This window comes from Portunus trituberculatus, chromosome 47 (genome assembly GCF_017591435.1).
Source record: "Portunus trituberculatus isolate SZX2019 chromosome 47, ASM1759143v1, whole genome shotgun sequence".
NCBI lineage: Eukaryota > Metazoa > Arthropoda > Malacostraca > Decapoda > Portunidae > Portunus > Portunus trituberculatus.
Window position 1 is genome coordinate 36,396,086 of NC_059301.1, and position 20,295 is coordinate 36,416,380.

At 38.9% G+C, this 20,295-nt stretch overlaps 1 protein-coding gene across 1 annotated transcript in view; it reads right to left on the minus strand.

Annotated features, from left to right (window-relative positions):
* The window catches only part of LOC123520637 (DNA excision repair protein ERCC-6-like), a 105,249-nt gene that overhangs the window by 53,868 nt on the left and 31,086 nt on the right, over positions 1–20,295 (minus strand). The window contains 3 exon segments of the mRNA XM_045283117.1: positions 18,921–19,037; positions 19,390–19,454; positions 19,457–19,534. Of these exon segments, the coding sequence (XP_045139052.1) occupies positions 18,921–19,037; positions 19,390–19,454; positions 19,457–19,534 (260 nt within the window).

The following is a 20,295-nucleotide window of genomic DNA, read 5'->3' on the forward strand; positions in this document are numbered from 1 at the left end:
GTGTGTATTCACCTAGTTGTATTCACCTAGTTGTAATTTTACAGGGCCTAGGTATCATACTCGTGTGGCCCCGTCTCCATATCTACACACATCCAACTTTCCTTTAAAACTATGCACACTCCTTGCTGACACCACCTCCTCACTCAAACCATTCCACACCTCCACACATCTTTGTGGGAAACTATATTTTTCACATCCTTCAAGCATATTCCTTGGCTATCTTTTTACTATGCGATCTTGTAGTTCTACTTAAGTTTTCCTCTCTCAACATCATTTGCTCATTATCCACTTCATCCAGTCCATTCAACAGTTTATAAACCTGTATTAAATCTCCTCTTTCTCTTCTTTGTTCCAAGGTAGGCAAATTCATTTCTTTTAATCTCTCCTCATAGGTCATTTCTGCCAATTCGGAACCATTTTTGTTGCCATTCTCTGCAATCTCTCCAACTTCCTTATATGCTTCTTTTTATAAGGGACCAAACCACTCCAGCATATTCCAATCTTGGTCTAATTACCATACTAATTAATTTCTTCATCATATCTTTATCCATATAATGGAAGGCTAATCCAATATTTTTATCAAATTATACGTTTCTCCAAACATCTTATCAATATGAGCCTCAAACTGCCCATGGTCTTGTATTATCACTCCCAAATCCTTTTCCTTTTCCACCTTTTTCAACACTACTTCTTCACCCATCTTATATGACCCTCTTGGCCGTCTTCCACTCTTTCCCATCTCCATCACATGACTTTTGCTCAGATTAAATTCCATTTGCCACCTCTTGCTCCACTCCCAAATCTTATCCAGGTCTGCCTGTAAAATTTCACAATCTTCACTCTTCACACACCTACACAACTTCGCATCATCCATAAACAAATTAATATAACTGTTTACTCCTCTGGCATGTCATTTATATATACCAGGAAAAGTATTGGTGCCAGCACTGAGCCTTGTGGGACTCCACTCTCCACCACCAACCAGTCCGACTTGCATCCCTTATTACCGTTCTCATCTCCTCCATCTCAAGTAGTTTTCCATCCACTTTAACACTTTTCCTTTCAGTCCTCCATAAATCTCTACTTTCCATAACAGTCTCTCGTGAGGTACCTTGTCAAAAGCTTTCTTTAAATCCAAATATACACAGTCCATCCATCCTCTCTCTCTGTATTTTGTCAACCACTCTTGAATAAAAGCTCAGTAGATTTGTTACACATGACCTCCCTTTCCTGAAGCCAAATTGATGATCCGATAATAACTTATGATCCTCCAGGAACCGTATCCAATATTTCTTTATCACCCTCTCACAAATCTTACCGACCACACTTGTTAGAGACACAGGTCTATAGTTAAGAGGCTCTTCCTTACTGCCTCCCTTATAAATGGGCACCACTTCAGCTCTCTTCCACTCTACTGGTACTTCCCTGTTTCTAATGAGCACCTTATAATATCATATAATGGATCAATCAATTCTTCTCTACACTCCTTCAATAATTTTCCTGAAACTTCATCTGGTCCCATCGCTTTATCATCTTTAAGTTCCTCCAACATTTTATATAACTCCTTTTAGGTATCTTAATGTCCTCCATGTGCACATTTCCTTGTACATTCTGTGGCTTTACAAACATTGTTTCTTTAGTAAATACTTGCTGAAACCTATTATTTAGCAATTCCGCTATATTCTTAGGGTCATCTACTATCCCTTGCTCTCCTTTTAATCTTTCAATGGACTCTCTCTTTTAAGTTTACCATTTATGAACCTGTAAAACAATTTTGGATGTTCCTTACTCTTGTCTACAATATCTTTTCAAATTTTCTTTCTTCCTCCTCCTTACCCTCACATACTCATTTCTTGCCACTCTATAATTCTCCTTATTTAGTATATTCCTGCTCTTTTCCATCTTTTCCAAGCCACATCTCTCTTTTCCTTAGCCTTAACACAAGTTGCATTAAACCAATCCTTTCTTCCTTCCTCTCTTGGTTTATACTTTGGTACAAATTTCATAACTCCTTCTTTATAATATTTCATAAAATCTCATATTTCTTTTGCACTTCTCTGATTTGTAACATCTCCTCCCAATCTAATTTTCTGAAATAATTTTTCAAACTTTCTGTGTCCATCTTTCTATAATTCAATCTACCACTCCTGTATGTCTCGTCCTTCCTTCGCTGTGTTGTTGCTATCTGCATTTCCATAACCATATGATCACTCTTTCCCAAAGGACACTTGTATTGTATATCTCAACATAGGTACACTTCTCTTGTTAACACCAAATCCAGTCTAGCCGGTTCATCATCTCCTCTATATCTAGTATTTTCCTTCACTCTCTGTTCCATCATATTTTCCATCATTAGATTAAGAAATCTCTCCCCATGCTTCTTCTCCAACACCACTTACTAGATTTTCCCAATCCACCTCCTTACAATTAAAATCTCCTACTAGTATCACCTTTCTTTTCCAGATAATACACTTTCCAAACTCTGTAAAGTATCCTTGATCATATTGTCGTATTCCTTAATGTCCAAGAATTTGTTTTAGGAGGTACATAGGTCACCATGATTATTAATTCTTTTCCATCACTTTTTATCCTTATGCTTATCACTTCTGCTTGTTCTTCCCATACCAAACCTTATCCACATTTATTTATTTCTTCGTCATAATCATAACTCCTCCTCCACCTTTACTCTCTATCCTTTCTCCATATATTATATTTATTATCCAAATTTATCTTTGTTTTTTCATGCAATTTTGTCTCAGTCAAACACACGATATCAGGCTTCTCCACTATCATATAGTCTTGCAATTCCAATCTAATTGACAGTATCCCATCTATATTAGTATACATTACGGTCCACCCACTGCTCCCTCTAGGGGTTCCTCCGTATTCCTTCTTTCCATATACCACTTTCTGACTCTCTCTCTCCAAAAAAACTTTTCTCTTTCCTCCTCAGACCGCTCATCATTTTTCCTTCTCGCCTCTTCCACCAATTCCTTATATCTTCTCCTCTCTTCCTCATTTCTATTCTTTCTCACAAACACCTCTTTACAACCTTCTATCTCTCTTAACGTTGATGTTCTATATAGGACATCCTCCGCAGATTGTTGTGACTTCAGTACTACTTTAATCGGTCTGTTCACTCCTCCTTATACGGACCCAGTCTATGGATCTCTTTCACTTCTTCTTGTAGGTCTTTTTTTTCATCATCATTTAGATTTTTGAACAGATCTCTTACCGTTTTCAATTCTTCCTTAATTCTCTTAGGCTTATATGTTATATTTTGTTCTTTCATCCCAAATATTAACACACTCTTCTTCTTTTCTGCTATTTCCCTTATTTTTCATTACATTAACCAGTTCCTTGGACCTTTCTTTTTTGTCTTCCTTCAACTGATCTTTAATTATTTCTTGTAATCCAATCATCTCTGCTTCCCTCGACTCAGTCCATTGTGTTTTCTTCAGCTCCCATTCCCTTTCAAGCCTTTCATTCTGCACACTAATCATTTCCTTAAAGTCATCTTTCTCCTTTACTACTCTCTCCATATTCTCCTCCAACCGTCTCTTGTATTTTTCAACCTCCACCTTCAAATGCGCATTCTCATCCACCAATCGTTTTTCATTTTCCTCCAGTCTCTTAACTCTTTCCTTCAAAGCCTGCTCCTCCTCACTCCTCTGAACTTTTAATTCCTTCACTAACTCCTCAAATCTCTTCTCCAACATCACCAATCTACCTTGCATTGTTGCCCCTGTTGAAGCTGGACTCATGCTTTGACTGGTCACTTTCGGTTTTGCTCCCTGGGCCTCATCAACATATTTTGAATTTGGTAATTTATTCCTTACCGGTCTATCCATTTTCCTTACTTTTCCTGGAACATGTGGGTGTGTGGTCACTGGGGCCAGGCCTGGTATTCTTGTGGTTGGATCTTCTGCTATGGCTGTCCTTTGTGGGTTCCCGCCCTGTCGTTTGGTGTGGATTCTCCCTCCGATCACTCCCATGTACATGTCACCAGGCTCGTTCACTCTACTCTCGTTCCCTGCTCTGGTCGCCTCTAGCAATAACTATTCTCACTCAAGCATATTGCTTGTTATTTAGATGCCGTTCATGCGCACGTCCGTTCTCCACATTGTGTGTGTGTGTGTGTGTGTGTGTGTGTGTGTGTGTGTGTGTGTGTGTGTGTGTGTGTGTGTGTGTGTGTGTGTGTGTGTGCCTATCATGTTGAAACTTGCTTCTTTTTGCGTTTTTTATTTCGCGTTTGAAGCCATGTGTGTGTGTGTATTTACCTATTTGTGTATTACAGGGCCCGAGCTAAGCTCTCTGTGTCCTGTCTCCTTGTCCATTCCTGTCATATCTCTCTTTCATCTGATTGACACACACCGCGTCAATGACATGACTGCTCAATTTATTCCACTTATCAATGCTACGATGCGGGAAACTGTATTTTCTCACATCATTTAGACAGATGTCCTTTATTAGCCTTTTTCCATGTCCTCGGAGATGATTACTTGTGGTCACCTTTATCAACTCTCTATCCAGTATGTCAGTCTTGTTCACCAATTTATACATAGTTATCATGTCTCCTCTTGTTCTTCTCTCTTCTAATGTGGTCAGCCCCAGCTTCCTCAGTTTTTCCTCATAGTCTAACTCCCTGAGTCCTGGTACCATCCTTGTTGCCAGCCTTTGTATCCTTTCTACCTTCTTCACATTTTTCTTCATATGCGGTGACCAGACACATGCTGCATATTCTAGCTGGGTCTTATTAAGGTACATAATATCTTCTTCATCATTCCTTCATCTAGGTAGTGGAATGCAAGGCCAATATTTTGAAGCATGTTGTATGTTTTCCTAAAAAATCTTGTTAATGTGTTTCTCCTGACAAAGTGTTTTGCATACTCCAAGTCTTTCTCCTCATTGGTCTCTTTAATTTTTTCATCACCCAGTCTGTAATCCCAGTTTGGTCTGTATCTACTTCTTCCCATTTTCATAACATGGGTCTTGTCTATATTAAATTCCATATGCCACTCTTTACTCCACTCATATATTTTATCAAGATTTTCCTGTAACTTGTTACAATCTTCCACATTCTTTACTCTCCTCATACTTTTAGTATCATCCACAAACATGTTCATATAGCTGTCAATTCCTACTGGCATATCATTAACATAAATCAAAAACATGATGGGACCAAGCACTGACCCTTGTGGAACTCCACTGGTTACCTTCTTCTTGTGTGTATTTACCTAATTGTATTTACCTAATTGTAACATACGGGAAAAGAGCTATGCTCGTGTTGTCCCGTCTCCATATCTATTAATGTCCAGCTTTTTCTTAAAATCATGAATATTCCTTGCGTTGACCACTTCCACGTCTAAACTATTCCATGCTTCCACCCTTCTATGAGGGAAGCTATATTTTTTCACATCTCTCCTATAAGTGGCCATTTTAGTTTTTCCCATGCCCTCTCGACATTCTTTCATTCCACATACACAGATCTTCCCTATCCATTTTTCCATGCCAATCATCACTCTGTATATTGCTATCAGGTCTCCCTTTCTCTTCTGTTTTCCAGGGTCGGAAGTTGCATTCTTTTCAGTCTGTCTTCATAAGTCAAATCTCTTAAGTCAGGCACCATTTTGTTGCAGCCCTCTGTACTTTCTCTAGTTTCCTTATGTGTTTCTTTAAGTTCGAGCCCACTGTATTGTTGCATATTCAAGCCTCGGTCTTATCATTGCAGTAATTATTTTCTTCATCATTTCTTCATCTAAATATCTGAACGCCACTCTTATGTTCCTCAATAAGTTCAATACTTCTCCAATTATTTTGTTTATATGTCTCTCTGGCGATAGGTCATTGGTAATTGTCACCCCAAGGTCTTTTCTTCATGACTGGTTTTATGTCTTCATTTCCTATCTTGTACATACTCCTGATTCTTCTTTCACTCTTGCCAAACTCTATTTTCTTGCATTTTGTCGTGTTGAACTCCATTTGCCATGTACAGCTCCATTTCCATATTCTGTCCAAGTCTTCCTGGAGTAGTTCGCAATCTTTGTCACATCTCACTTTTCTTAACAATTTTGCATCGTCTGCAAATAGGCTCACATAACTGGACACCCCATCCACCATGTCATTTATGTAGACCTCGAACATTACTGGTGCCAACACTGATCCTGTGGAACTCCACTCTCCACCAAGCCCCATTCTGATGGTCTGTCCTTAATTATTGTTCTCATTTCTCTTCCTACCAAAAGTCTTCCATCCATTTTAGTAAACTGCCATGCACTCCTCCTACCATTTCAAGTTTCCAGATCAGTCTCTGGTGTGGTACCTTATCAAAGGCCTTTTTTAAATCCAGATATATTCCATCAGCCCAACCATCTCTTTCCTGTATTACATCTATCACCCTCGAATAGTAACATATCAGGTTTGTCGTGCATGAACGCCCTTTCTAAAACCAAATTGACACTCACAAAGTATGTCATTTTCTCCAAGAAGTCTGTCCATCTATTCTTCACCACCCTCTCACACATCTTAGCTACCACACTTGTAAGTGACACTGGTCTATAGTTCAATGGGTCTCTCTTGTTACCTGATTTATAGATTGGGACAATGTTAGCTCTTTTCCAGTCTTGGGGCACTACACCTTCCCTTAATGAGGCATCAATTACTTCACAAACTTTTCTGCCAATTGCTCCTGCATTCTCTTAAAATCCATCCTGATACCCCATCAGGTCCCACAGCTTTTCTCACTTCTAAACTCCCCATCATGTTCTTGATCTCCTCCACAGTTACTTGAAACTCCTTCATAATCCCTTTCTGTTCCATTACCAGTGGTTTGTCAAAAGCAGTCTCCTTTGTGAATACCTTCCGAAAGCATCCATTCATAGCCTCTGCCATTTCCTGGGATCTTCACTGCATACTCCATTTACTTCTAAACTTTCAATACTTTCTCTATTTTTGATGTTGTTGTTCACATGTCTGTAAAAAGCCTTGGTTGGTCTTTACATTTATCAATTATATCCTTTTCTTGTTTCTTTCTTTCTTCTCTTCTAATCAACACATATTCATTTCTTGCTCTTTTGTAACTTTCCACTGCTTAATCCGTCTTTTCCTTCTCCACCTCTTCCATGCATCCTCTTTTCTTGTTCTAGCCTTTTCACATCTATCGTTAAACCAGTCCTGCTTTCCAACTTCTCTATGTTGTCTTATTGGTACAATTTTTTTCTCACCTTCTTTGTATATTTTTATAAATTCCTTCCACTTTTCATTTGCTCCTTAGCACTCTTGAATTTCATCCAATTTGTCTCTTGAAAGAATTTCTTTAGGTTTCCAAAATCTGTCTTGGCATAATTCCATCTTCCCACTTTATATTCTTCATTTCTTCTAGATTTCTCTTCGTCTATCACCTTGAACTCCAAAACTGCATGATCACTCTTTGCTAAAGGGCACTCCACCCTCATCTCCTCAATGACCATTGGCTCTGTACTAAAGACCAAGTCCAGTCTTGACGATGCTCCCTCTCCTCCAAACCTAGTATCTTCTTTGACCCACTGAGTTAACACATTTTCCATTGCCAGTGTCAATAGTGTATTTCCCATGTTGTCTCTGATCCTTCCATTGACCAGTCCTCCCAACACACCTCTTTACAATTAAAATCTCCCATCATTATAGTTCGTTCACAGCCACCCAACATTTCTTCCAGACATGTTCCTGTATCACTTATCATTTCTTCATATTCCTGTACTGACCATGCATTTGTCTTAGGTGGTACGTACACCACTATGTAGTGCCTCTTTTTCCTTCATTAGTTTCTGCTCTGATCTTTAGCACTTCTGCCTTTCCCATACCTTCTTTCACTTGATCCACCTTTATATCTTTTTAACCAGCAACATCACTCCTCCTCCCATCTTACCTACTCTATTTCTTTTCCAAACATTATATTTCCTTCTCCAACCATCATCAGGTCTTCTCCCTCTCTCAGTTTTGTTTCAGTAAGACCCACAATATCTGGGTTCTTGTCCCTCAAGTAATCGTTGAGTTCTAAAATCCCCGATATCACTCCATTTATGTTGGAATACATTACATTGCTCAACTAAGTTTCTTTAGTCCTTTCTTGCTGTACTTTTCTGGGTTATGAACCACTTCCTCAGTCTCATATCCAAGATTCTCCAGAAAAACTCTTTCTTTCTGTGTGTGTGTGTGTGTGTGTGTGTGTGTGTGTGTGTGTGTGTGTGTATTTACCTAGTTGTATTTACCTAGTTGTAGTTTTACAGGGCCTGGGCTTTATGCTCGTGTGGCCCCGTCTCCATATCTACACTTATCCAATCTTACTTTAAAAGTGTGCACACTCGTTGCAGACACTACTTCTTCATCTAAACTGTTCCACGTCTCAATACATCTCTGTGGGAAACTATATTTTTATATCTCTCAGACATCTTCCCTTTCTCAGCTTTTTACTATGCGATCTTGTGCTTGGTGTCATATTCTTCTCTCAGGATCAGTTTCTCATTATCCACTTGGTCCATTCCGTTGATCAATTTATAGACTTGTATCAGGTCTCCTCTCTCCCTTCTTTGTTCCAAGGTTGGTAGATCCATAGCCTTTAGTCTCTCCTCATATGTCATCCCTTCAAGTTCTGGGACCATTCTTGTAGCCATTTTTTGTAGCCTCTCCAATTTTCTTGTGTTTCTTTTTATGAGGGGTCCACACTACTCCTGCATATTCCAATCTGGGACTTATTATAGTACTTATCAATTTCTTCATCATTTCTTTGTCCATGTAGTGAAATGCTACTCCAATATTTCTTAGCAAATTATATGTTTCTCTAAAAATTCTATCAATATGGCTTACTGGTTGATTGTTTTCTTCCATCGTCACTCCTAAGTCCTTTTCCTTTTGACTTTCTCCAGTTCTACTCCATCTCCCATCTTATAGATTCCCACAGGTCGTCTTTCACTCTTTCCCATTTCCATGACATGGCTTTGTTCACATTGAATTCCATTTCCACTTCTTACTCCATTCTCAGATCTTATTTAGGTCTTCTTGCAGTATTTCACAATCCTCCTTTTGCTTTATAACTCTGCACAGTTTGTATCATCCAAACAAATTTATGTAGCTTTTCACTCCTTCTGGCATGTCGTTAATATAAATGAGGAAAAGTACTGGTGCCAATACTGACCCCTGTGGCACTCCGCTTTCTACTTCTCTCCACTTGGACTTCATATCTTTAACTACCGTCCTTATTTCTCTCCCCTTCAAATAATTTTCTATCCATCTCAATGTGCTTCCTTTTAAGCCATTCTCCTCTAACTTCCACAGTAATCTTCCGTGTGGCACTTTGTCAAACGCCTTTTTTAAATCCAAATAGATGCAGTGTGTGTGTATGTGTGTGTGTGTGTGTGTGTGTGTTTATGTGTGTGTGTGTATTTACCTAATTGTATTTACCTAATTGTAACATACGGGAAAAGAGCTATGCTCGTGTTGTCCCGTCTCCATATCTATTAATGTCCAGCTTTTTCTTAAAATCATGAATATTCCTTGCGTTGACCACTTCCACGTCTAAACTATTCATGCTTCCACCCTTCTATGAGGAAGCTATATTTTCACATCTCTCCTATAAGTGGCCATTTTAGTTTTTCCCATGCCCTCTCGACATTCTTTCATTCCACATACACAGATCTTCCCTATCCATTTTTCCATGCCAATCATCACTCTGTATATTGCTATCAGGTCTCCCTTTCTCTTCTGTTTTCCAGGGTCGGAAGTTGCATTCTTTTCAGTCTGTCTTCATAAGTCAAATCTCTTAAGTCAGGCACCATTTTGTTGCAGCCCTCTGTACTTTCTCTAGTTTCCTTGTGTGTGTGTGTGTGTGTGTGTGTGTGTGTGTGTGTGTGTGTGTGTGTGTGTGTGTGTGTGTGTGTGTGTTGTATTTACCTAGTTGTAGTTTTACAGGGCCTGGGCTTTATGCTCGTGTGGCCCGTCTCCATATCTACACTTATCCAATCTTACTTTAAAAGTGTGCACACTCATTGCAGACACTACTTCTTCATCTAAACTGTTCCACGTCTCAATACATCTCTGCTGAAACTATATTTTTATATCTCTCAGACATCTTCCTTTCTCAGCTTTTTACTATGCGATCTTGTGCTTGGTGTCATATTCTTCTCTCAGGATCAGTTTCTCATTATCCACTTGGTCCATTCCGTTGATCAATTTATAGACTTGTATCAGGTCTCCTCTCTCCTTCTTTGTTCCAAGGTTGGTAGATCCATAGCCTTTAGTCTCTCCTCATATGTCATCCCTTCAAGTTCTGGGACCATTCTTGTAGCCATTTTTGTAGCCTCTCCAATTTCTTATGTGTTTCTTTTATGAGGGGTCCACACTACTCCTGCATATTCCAATCTGGGTCTTATTATAGTATTTATCAATTTCTTCATCATTTCTTTGTCCATGTAGTGAAATGCTACTCCAATATTCCTTAGCAAATTATATGTTTCTCTAAAAATTCTATCAATATGGCTTACTGGTTGATTGTTTTCTTCCATCGTCACTCCTAAGTCCTTTTCCTTTTGACTTTCTCCAGTTCTACTCCATCTCCCATCTTATAGATTCCCACAGGTCGTCTTTCACTCTTTCCCATTTCCATGACATGGCTTTTGTTCACATTGAATTCCATTTCCACTTCTTACTCCATTCCCAGATCTTATTTAGGTCTTCTTGCAGTATTTCACAATCCTCCTTTTGCTTTATAACTCTGCACAGTTTCGTATCATCCATAAACAAATTTATGTAGCTGTTCACTCCTTCTGGCATGTCGTTAATATAAATGAGGAAAAGTACTGGTGCCAATACTGACCCCTGTGGCACTCCGCTTTCTACTGCTCTCCACTTGGACTTCATATCTTTAACTACCGTCCTTATTTCTCTCCCCCTCAAATAATTTTCTATCCATCTCAATGTGCTTCCTTTTAAGCCACCCTTCTCCTCTAACTTCCACAGTAATCTTGCGTGGCACTTTGTCAAACGCCTTTTTAAATCAAATAGATGCAGTGTGTGTGTGTGTGTGTGTGTGTGTGTGTGTGTGTGTGTGTGTGTATTTACCTAATTGTATTTACCTAATTGTAACATACGGAAAAGAGCTATGCTCGTGTTGTCCCGTCTCCATATCTATTAATGTCCAGCTTTTCTTAAAATCATGAATATTCCTTGCGTTGACCACTTCCACGTCTAAACTATTCCATGCTTCCACCCTTCTATGAGGAAGCTATATTTTTCACATCTCTCCTATAAGTGGCCATTTTAGTTTTTCCCATGCCCTCTCACATTCTTTCATTCCACATACACAGATCTTCCCTATCCATTTTTTCCATGCCAATCATCACTCTGTATATTGCTATCAGGTCTCCCCTTTCTCTTCTGTTTTCCAGGGTCGGAAGTTGCATTCTTTTCAGTCTGTCTTCATAAGTCAAATCTCTTAAGTCAGGCACCATTTTTGTTGCAGCCCTCTGTACTTTCTCTAGTTTCCTTGTGTGTGTGTGTGTGTGTGTGTGTGTGTGTGTGTGTGTGTGTGTGTGTGTGTGTGTGTGTGTGTGTGTGTGTATTTACCTAGTTGTAGTTTTACAGGGCCTGGGCTTTATGCTCGTGTGGCCCCGTCTCCATATCTACACTTATCCAATCTTACTTTAAAAGTGTGCACACTCATTGCAGACACTACTTCTTCATCTAAACTGTTCCACGTCTCAATACATCTCTGCTGAAACTATATTTTTAATATCTCTCAGACATCTTCCTTTCTCAGCTTTTTACTATGCGATCTTGTGCTTGGTGTCATATTCTTCTCTCAGGATCAGTTTCTCATTATCCACTTGGTCCATTCCGTTGATCAATTTATAGACTTGTATCAGGTCTCCTCTCTCCTTCTTTGTTCCAAGGTTGGTAGATCCATAGCCTTTAGTCTCTCCTCATATGTCATCCCTTCAAGTTCTGGGACCATTCTTGTAGCCATTTTTTGTAGCCTCTCCAATTTTCTTATGTGTTTCTTTTTATGAGGGGTCCACACTACTCCTGCATATTCCAATCTGGGTCTTATTATAGTATTTATCAATTTCTTCATCATTTCTTTGTCCATGTAGTGAAATGCTACTCCAATATTCCTTAGCAAATTATATGTTTCTCTAAAAATTCTATCAATATGGCTTACTGGTTGATTGTTTTCTTCCATCGTCACTCCTAAGTCCTTTTCCTTTTTGACTTTCTCCAGTTCTACTCCATCTCCCATCTTATAGATTCCCACAGGTCGTCTTTCACTCTTTCCCATTTCCATGACATGGCTTTTGTTCACATTGAATTCCATTTCCACTTCTTACTCCATTCCCAGATCTTATTTAGGTCTTCTTGCAGTATTTCACAATCCTCCTTTTGCTTTATAACTCTGCACAGTTTCGTATCATCCAAACAAATTTATGTAGCTGTTCACTCCTTCTGGCATGTCGTTAATATAAATGAGGAAAAGTATTGGTGCCAATACTGACCCCTGTGGCACTCCGCTTTCTACTGCTCTCCACTTGGACTTCATATCTTTAACTACCGTCCTTATTTCTCTCCCCCTCAAATAATTTTCTATCCATCTCAATGTGCTTCCTTTTAAGCCACCCTTCTCCTCTAACTTCCACAGTAATCTTGCATGTGGCACTTTGTCAAACGCCTTTTTTAAATCCAAATAGATGCAGTCAACCCATCCCTCTCTCTCTTGTACTCTATCAACTATTCTAGAATAGAAACTCAATAAATTAGTTACACAAGACCGTCCTTTTCTAAAACCAAATTGGCTATTTGATATTAATTTGTTGTCTTCAAGGAACTCGATCCATTGTTTCTTTATTATTCTTTCACACATCTTGCATATTACACTAGTTAGTGATACCGGTCTGTAATTTAAAGGTTCTTCTTCCTTCCGCTCTTATATATGGGAACCACCTCAGCTCTTTTCCATTCTACTGGCACTGTTCCATTTTCTATTGAGCATTTTATGATGTTGTATATAGGACTTGCTAGTTCTTCCCTACATTCTTTCAGTATTCTGCCTGAGACTTCATCCGGTCCCATTGCCTTCTCTTCATCCAGTTCCTTCATTAACTCTTTTATTTCAAGCTTGGTTACTTTAATCTCTTTCATATAGATTGTCTCTCTATTACCCTGTGGCCTCTCAAATTTGGATTCTTTAGTAAAGACCTCCTGGAATTTTTATTTAATAGTTCTGCCATACTTTTGGGTCTTCCACCATCCCGTTCTCTCCTTTTAACCTTTCTATTGTTTCTTTTGCCTAATTTTTCCATTTATGAATCTATAGAACAATTTTGGTTGCTCCTTACATTTTTCGACAATATCTTTTCAAGTTCTTTTCCTCTTCCTTCCTCACCTTAACATATTCATTTCTCGCTGCCTTGAAGTTTTCCTTGTTTGTTGGATTCTATTTCTCCTCCACCTTTTCCATGCTCCATCTCTTTTCTCCTTTGCCCTAGCACACCTTGCATTAAACCAATCTTTCTTTCCTTCTTCTTTGGTCTATATTTTGGGACATATTCCTGACTCCTGTTTTGTATATTTCCAAAAATAAGTTATATTTGTCTTGCATTGTCTCTGAGTTTTCCATCTCCTCCCAGTCTACGTTTTAAAATAGTTCTTGAGATTCTCAATATCAGCCTTTCTGTAATTTAATCGGTCTCCTTTGTATGAATCGTCTCTATCTTCCTTTCCTTCTTCTATATCTATTTCTAATATTGCATGGTCACTCTTTCCCAATGGGCACTTATATCTTATATCATCATTCATTTGTATACCCTTGTAAAAACTAGGTCCAATCTCGCTCTCGTCGTTTCCTCTGAATCTTGTGCATTCCTTTACTCTCTGGTCCATCATATTGTCTATCATTAGGTTCAAGAATCTTTCTCCCAGGCTTCTTCCCCATACCACTTTCATAATTTTCCCAGTCCACTTCTTTACAGTTGAAATCTCCTACTAATATCACTTTTCTCCTTTCTTTAACGATTCTCATTAGACTCCTTATTGTGTCATCTATCATGTCTTTATATTCTTGATTGGTCCATGAATTTGTTTTTGGTGGCACATATGTTACAATGATTGTTAACTCTTTTTTATTAATATGCATCTTAATATACAATACTTCTGCTTTTCCTTCCCCACATTCCACTTGGTTGATCACTATCTCCTTCCTTAACATTATCATGACTCCTCCTCCTCCTTTACCCACTCTGTCTCTTCTCCATACATTATACCTATTATCCAAATCTATTTTGATTGCCTCATTTAGTTTTGTTTCAGCCAGGCATACAATATCTGGATTTTCTTTCTTATGTAATCTCTTAATTCTAATTTACTTGATAAAACCCCATCTATGTTCGTATACATCATTTTTAGTCTTTTGCCTTTATCATTTTAGTTAAACTTGTTCCACTTTTTCTCTTCCTTCTCGTTTATATACCATTTCCTTATCCTGTCTCCTAGAATTCTCCAAAAATGCCTTCTTCTCCTCTTCTGACCTTTCATTATTCTTTTCCTTACTGCTGCTGCCAGTTCATTGTATCTCTTCCTTTCTTCCTCATTTCTATTTTTCTTTATATAGATATCCTTGCAGCCTTCTGTTTCTCTAAGTTTTGTTGTTCTATATAATATTTCTTCTGTTGCTGCTTGTGATTTTAGTAGTATTTTAATTGGTCTCGTTTTCCTTCTTGATATGGTCCCATTCTGTTTATTTCTTCTACTTCCTCTTCCAAGTTCTGCCTATCTTCGTCATTAGATTCTTCAGTAGGTCTTTGACTGATTTCATTTCTTCTTTTCTCTTTTGGTCTATATTTTATATTTTTTCTTTTATTCCAAATACGACTACACTCTTCTTTTTTCTGCAATTTCTCTAACTAGATTTTCTTTTGTCTTGAGGACTCCTATCATTTTGTTTGTCATATTTTCTTCTTTTTCTTTAAGTTGTTCTTGAATCACCTCCTGAAAATTGGCCTTATCTTTCTTATCTTGGACTCTCCATGCTTGTACTTCTTTTTTAATCACGTTCTGTACTCTTTCCTCTTCCTTGTTTACTAGATCTTTCAGCTTCTCTTTTCTTTCTCGGCTTTACCGTCCTCCTTCCATCTGCTTCTTGTAGTTAGCTACTTCCTTTTTTAGTTCTTCATTTTCTGCTCTTAGCCTAGCTTCATTTTCCTCCACTTTTCTTATCCTTTCTCTCAGTCTTATAAACTCCATTTCCTGTTCTTTATTCTCTTTCATTTCCATCTTCTCCTTTATCAGTTTATCTAGTTTACATTCAATATTGAACACTCTCTTAAGTAGTGAAGTTGTCGTCGTATCGAACCCTTCGAATACGCGTTCTCCCTCACCGACATAGTCATCATCAGCCCCTTCTCTATTCTCATGTCTGCATTTGGATGGAATATCTTTTTCACTCATTATTCTTTAATAATTGATTTCACAAAGAGAAAAAAAAAAAAAAAATGAGTCCACACTACCTGCCCAGGCCACTGTAAATACTATACAACAGGTGTAGTGAAGATCAGCTGATCGTCAGAACTGCGCCAGTGCGTCCGCCCTCAACCGTGTCTCTCGAATGTGTGTGTGTGTGTGTGTGTGTGTGTGTGTGTGTGTGTGTGTGTGTGTGTGTGTGTGTGTGTGTGTGTGTGTGTGTGTGTGTGTGTATTTACCTAATTGTATTTACCTAATTGTAACATACGGGAAAAGAGCTATGCTCGTACTGTCCCGTCTCCATATCTACTAATGTCCAGCTTTTTCTTAAAATCATGAATATTCCTTGCGTTGACCACTTCCACGTCTAAACTATTCCATGCTTCCACCCTTCTATGAGGAAGCTATATTTTTCACATCTCTCCTATAAGTGGCCATTTTAGTTTTTTTCCATGCCCTCTCGACATTCTTTCATTCCACATACACAGATCTTCCCTATCCATTTTTTCCATGCCAATCATCACTCTGTATATTGCTATCAGGTCTCCCCTTTCTCTTCTGTTTTCCAGGGTCGGAAGTTGCATTCTGTTCAGTCTGTCTTCATAAGTCAAATCTCTTAAGTCAGGCACCATTTCTGTACTTTCTCTAGTTTCCTTATGTGTTTCTTTAAGTTCGGAGCCCACTGTATTGTTGCATATTCAAGCCTCGGTCTTATCATTGCAGTAATTATTTTCTTCATCATTTCTTCATCTAAATATACGAACGCCACTCTTATGTTCCTCAATAAGTTCAATACTTCTCCAATTATTTTGTTTATATGTCTCTCTGGCGATAGGTCATTGGTAATTGTCACCCCAAGGTCTTTTCTTCATGACTGGTTTTATGTCTTCATTTCCTATCTTGTACATACTCCTGATTCTTCTTTCACTCTTGCCAAACTCTAATTTCTTGCATTTTGTCGTGTTGAACTCCATTTGCCATGTACAGCTCCATTTCCATATTCTGTCCAAGTCTTCCTGGAGTAGTTCGCAATCTTTGTCACATCTCACTTTTCTTAACAATTTTGCATCGTCTGCAAATAGGCTCACATAACTGGACACCCCATCCACCATGTCATTTATGTAGACCGCGAACATTACTGGTGCCAACACTGATCCCTGTGGAACTCCACTCTCCACCAAGCCCCATTCTGATGGTCTGTGTGTGTGTGTGTGTGTGTGTGTGTGTGAGTGTGCTGACATATTGAAGCTTCTCTCTCTCTCTCTCTCTCTCTCTGTTCGCGCGCAATTTGTTTCGCGTTTGAAATAATGTATATTTTGCATGACAGGTATATGTTGCCATTTGCTACACATGCTGGCATGCAAATGCTAGATATATTAGGGGACTCTTTTCAACAATAAATAACAGTGTTTACCGCAAATGAGATACTTCACTCTGATATAAGACACTTTAGGCTATCTGTACAGACATAAATACTATATATGGCAATCTATGATTGCAATATATGGCAATCTATGATTGCCATATATTGCGCAAATTTTTATAAGCTATATGGTCCATTCATCTTTCGTCATGGAGGGCAAGAGGGTGAAGGTGCCCTTGTACCAGGTGTCGGAGCTGGAGTACTTTATTTCAGTAAGTATATAATTCATTATATGAAAGCAAATTATATACTGTACTGTATATATTATGGAGGCTTTATTTTATTGAATGAAATCTAAATTTTATTTTTCTCTTTCCACAAGTCTGAGGATCCTGGTGGGGATGAAGTAGGGGTGGTGAGGGTCTGCCACCACCCTCTATGCCTGGAGCCACCATTCCCCACCACTCAATGCAAGACACCTCCTCTGCCCACCCTCACCACCACCAGGCCATAGCCCTCCACCTCCGGCTTCACCGCACTCCCCTCCAGCTCCGCCTTTCCCTCGCAGCCCTCCACCTCCGACTTCACCGCACTCCTCCAGCTCCGCCTTTCCTCACAGCCCTCCACCTCCGGCTTCACCGCACTCCCCTCCACCTCCGCCTTTCCCTCACAGCCCTCCACCTCCGGCTTCACCGCACTCCCCTCCACCTCCGCCTTTCCCTCACAGCCCTCCACCTCCGGCTTCACCGCACTCCTCTCCACCTCCGCCTTTCCCTCACAGCCCTCCACCTCCGCCATCACAGCACCACCACTCAAGAGATTCAGGGAGAAATCTCCCGAACTGTAACAAAAAAAATTAAAAAACGTAATAAAATATAAAAAGTAAAATTTTGTATTGTTTTCCTTTTTTGCATAGCAATGGGAACTGTATTGTAACATACAAATATTTTTACACATCCTGATATATAGTATGTGATGAATATATTGAGTTTATGGCTAAAACACTGATTATTCAATACTGAAGCTTCAAATCTTGGCGCGCACGGGCCGCCCGGATGGAGCGCGGCGCGTGTTTTCTAACTTCCGGGGCAAATGGGTTAAGATATGAATTCACTTGAGGAGCAATCATATAAAAAAACCACGGACTGCAGTGGAGAGCCGTGGACAAACATAGTGACAAGTTGGCTCTCCAATGGCAGAACCTGGCCTACCTGGGAGGCTGAATCCAGCCTGAACCAACCGAAGACAGCGAGTCCACCTATACTGTTGGGCGTGTCACCAGCCCCAAACCTGCTTCCTGAAGCACCAACACTACCCTGATCTTTAGCACGGGCATATCTGGTATGGTGCTGCTCCAATTCAGCTTGGTAAGTCCTGGCTGAATCCACCACCATGACATCCCAGCCTCCGCATTCCTTACACCTTGAACTAACAGTACAGGAACACATGACACGTAATACACATGGTACACGTGTGTTCTCTACTACTCCCTAAAATTATATACTACTCCCCAAGGTCATTAAGAAGTCATTAAGGCTTGTTTTGGTCTTGGACATCTGTCTGGGTCATCTCCTACATTTAGATTTGATCCCCACCAGCCTACTCTCTGTTAATTGTTTTTTTTTTATGTTTTTTCCCACTGTGTCTTGACCCAACTTGCCCGTATTTATGGCTGGCTCCTGTCCAACTCACCCTGTTTATGGGTGGGTCAATATCAAAACTCTCATGTAGATGCGTTTTTTTTTCATTTCTTGTTTCTGCTGCTGCATGACAGATACAAATTCAAGAACTTGTTTACTTTTTCAATCTAAAAACACCTGATTTTCTTCAGATCTTTACAAATTATAATCCAGATTATAGAATTTCCAGACAGACACTTCAACAGTCTCTTTGACCCCAGCAATAACATTCTTATTCCCTCGGTTATTCATTGACCCCTTTCAACCCCCTCGACATTCATCGATCCCTTGATCCCTGGGGATCAACCACTTTGAGAACCACTGATCTAACCCATGCAATCTCATAACAGACTACAGATCAGTAATAAATTTAAGAATGTATTGTTGCATTTTACCTGTTCATTCTTGTCAGGCAAACTTAAATGACTCCTTACATCATTCTTCATTCTGCGCAACAAGAAAGGGTTGATAGTATCTCGAAGCATAGAAGCACATTTGAATGCAGTCTGGACCTAAAATAAAAAACATTCATTCATTTATACAAATATATTTTTGTACTGCATTCATGTAGAGTATAGTCACAAATCTCAACTCTGCTTCTGTTGACCAGCTTTTAAGAAACTTAACAACTACCCACAGGGCATCTGTAGTAAGAAGAATATCAGTAGGCAGACGGACAGATGGGTAAATAAAATGTCAAAGCTGTAGGGATGCACAGGTGAATCTTTGAATTCATTGAGATTAATGAACAAGATGTGGACTGAATGGTGATAGTGAAATAATTACATTTTAAATTGATCATAACAAGAAATGAAAGATACTAAAGCATATTAGTAAATGCTTGACAAAGTTTGTCTACTATACCTCCAATTTAGTAGCATTGGCATAACCACCCTGTGTAATGGGGACTGCAAACTGTTGTAAAAAACTGGTAATGTTCCCAACTTTCCAGGGAACACAAAATCAAAAAGTGACCAGAGTTCCTTCAAGCTGTTCTGTATTGGTGAGCCTGAAAGAAAAAAAATTGTAACTTGTTAATGTCCTACGCTAAGTACTTCTATGAAAAGGTTTCAGTGTTTTGAATGTTTAACCAGTACAGTGTTGTGCTTTATCAGAGGTAGGGTCTTGTTAGATTAATTTTTTTGGGGGGTATATTATTCTTTTACTCTGTAGAATGTAAAAAAAAAGAATAACAAATCATTTCATATACAGTAAAAGTAAAAGTCCATTAAAATGAATACTGATAATCCTTATTTCACAATAGTCCAAAACCTAAAAGGTGGAATAAAAGAATATATTTATGGTCAAAATTAGATCTTTATGTAAATTAAAATCCAGTGAAGCTACTGTAATGAATTTCTATAAATGAAAGTGTTATCTGAATGACATGGCAGTACATATTGTATATTAGGGTTTTAAGTCCAAACATGTGAGGGATTGCATTGTTGTTTAATGTGAGTGGTGGGATGTATCGGTGTTGGTAATTACTAACATTCATGAGAAGAGTTTGCTAATTTGTTAGGAGCTATGTTAAGTCTATTTGTGTTGCAAAAGACTTGAAGTCTGTTAACAAATGTTTGTAAGAGGTTAGAGGCTGTCTCTCAGTTTCAATGTGTGCATGTGAGTGTAATGTCGTCCATGTAAAAAGCTATGGTCATTTTCAGTTTCACCCAAACAACTGTCTCATATAGCTTAAATTTTTCTGTTGAAACATGTAGTGACCTAACCTAACCTAACCTTAACTTAATGAAACACAAAAATATGTAGGTA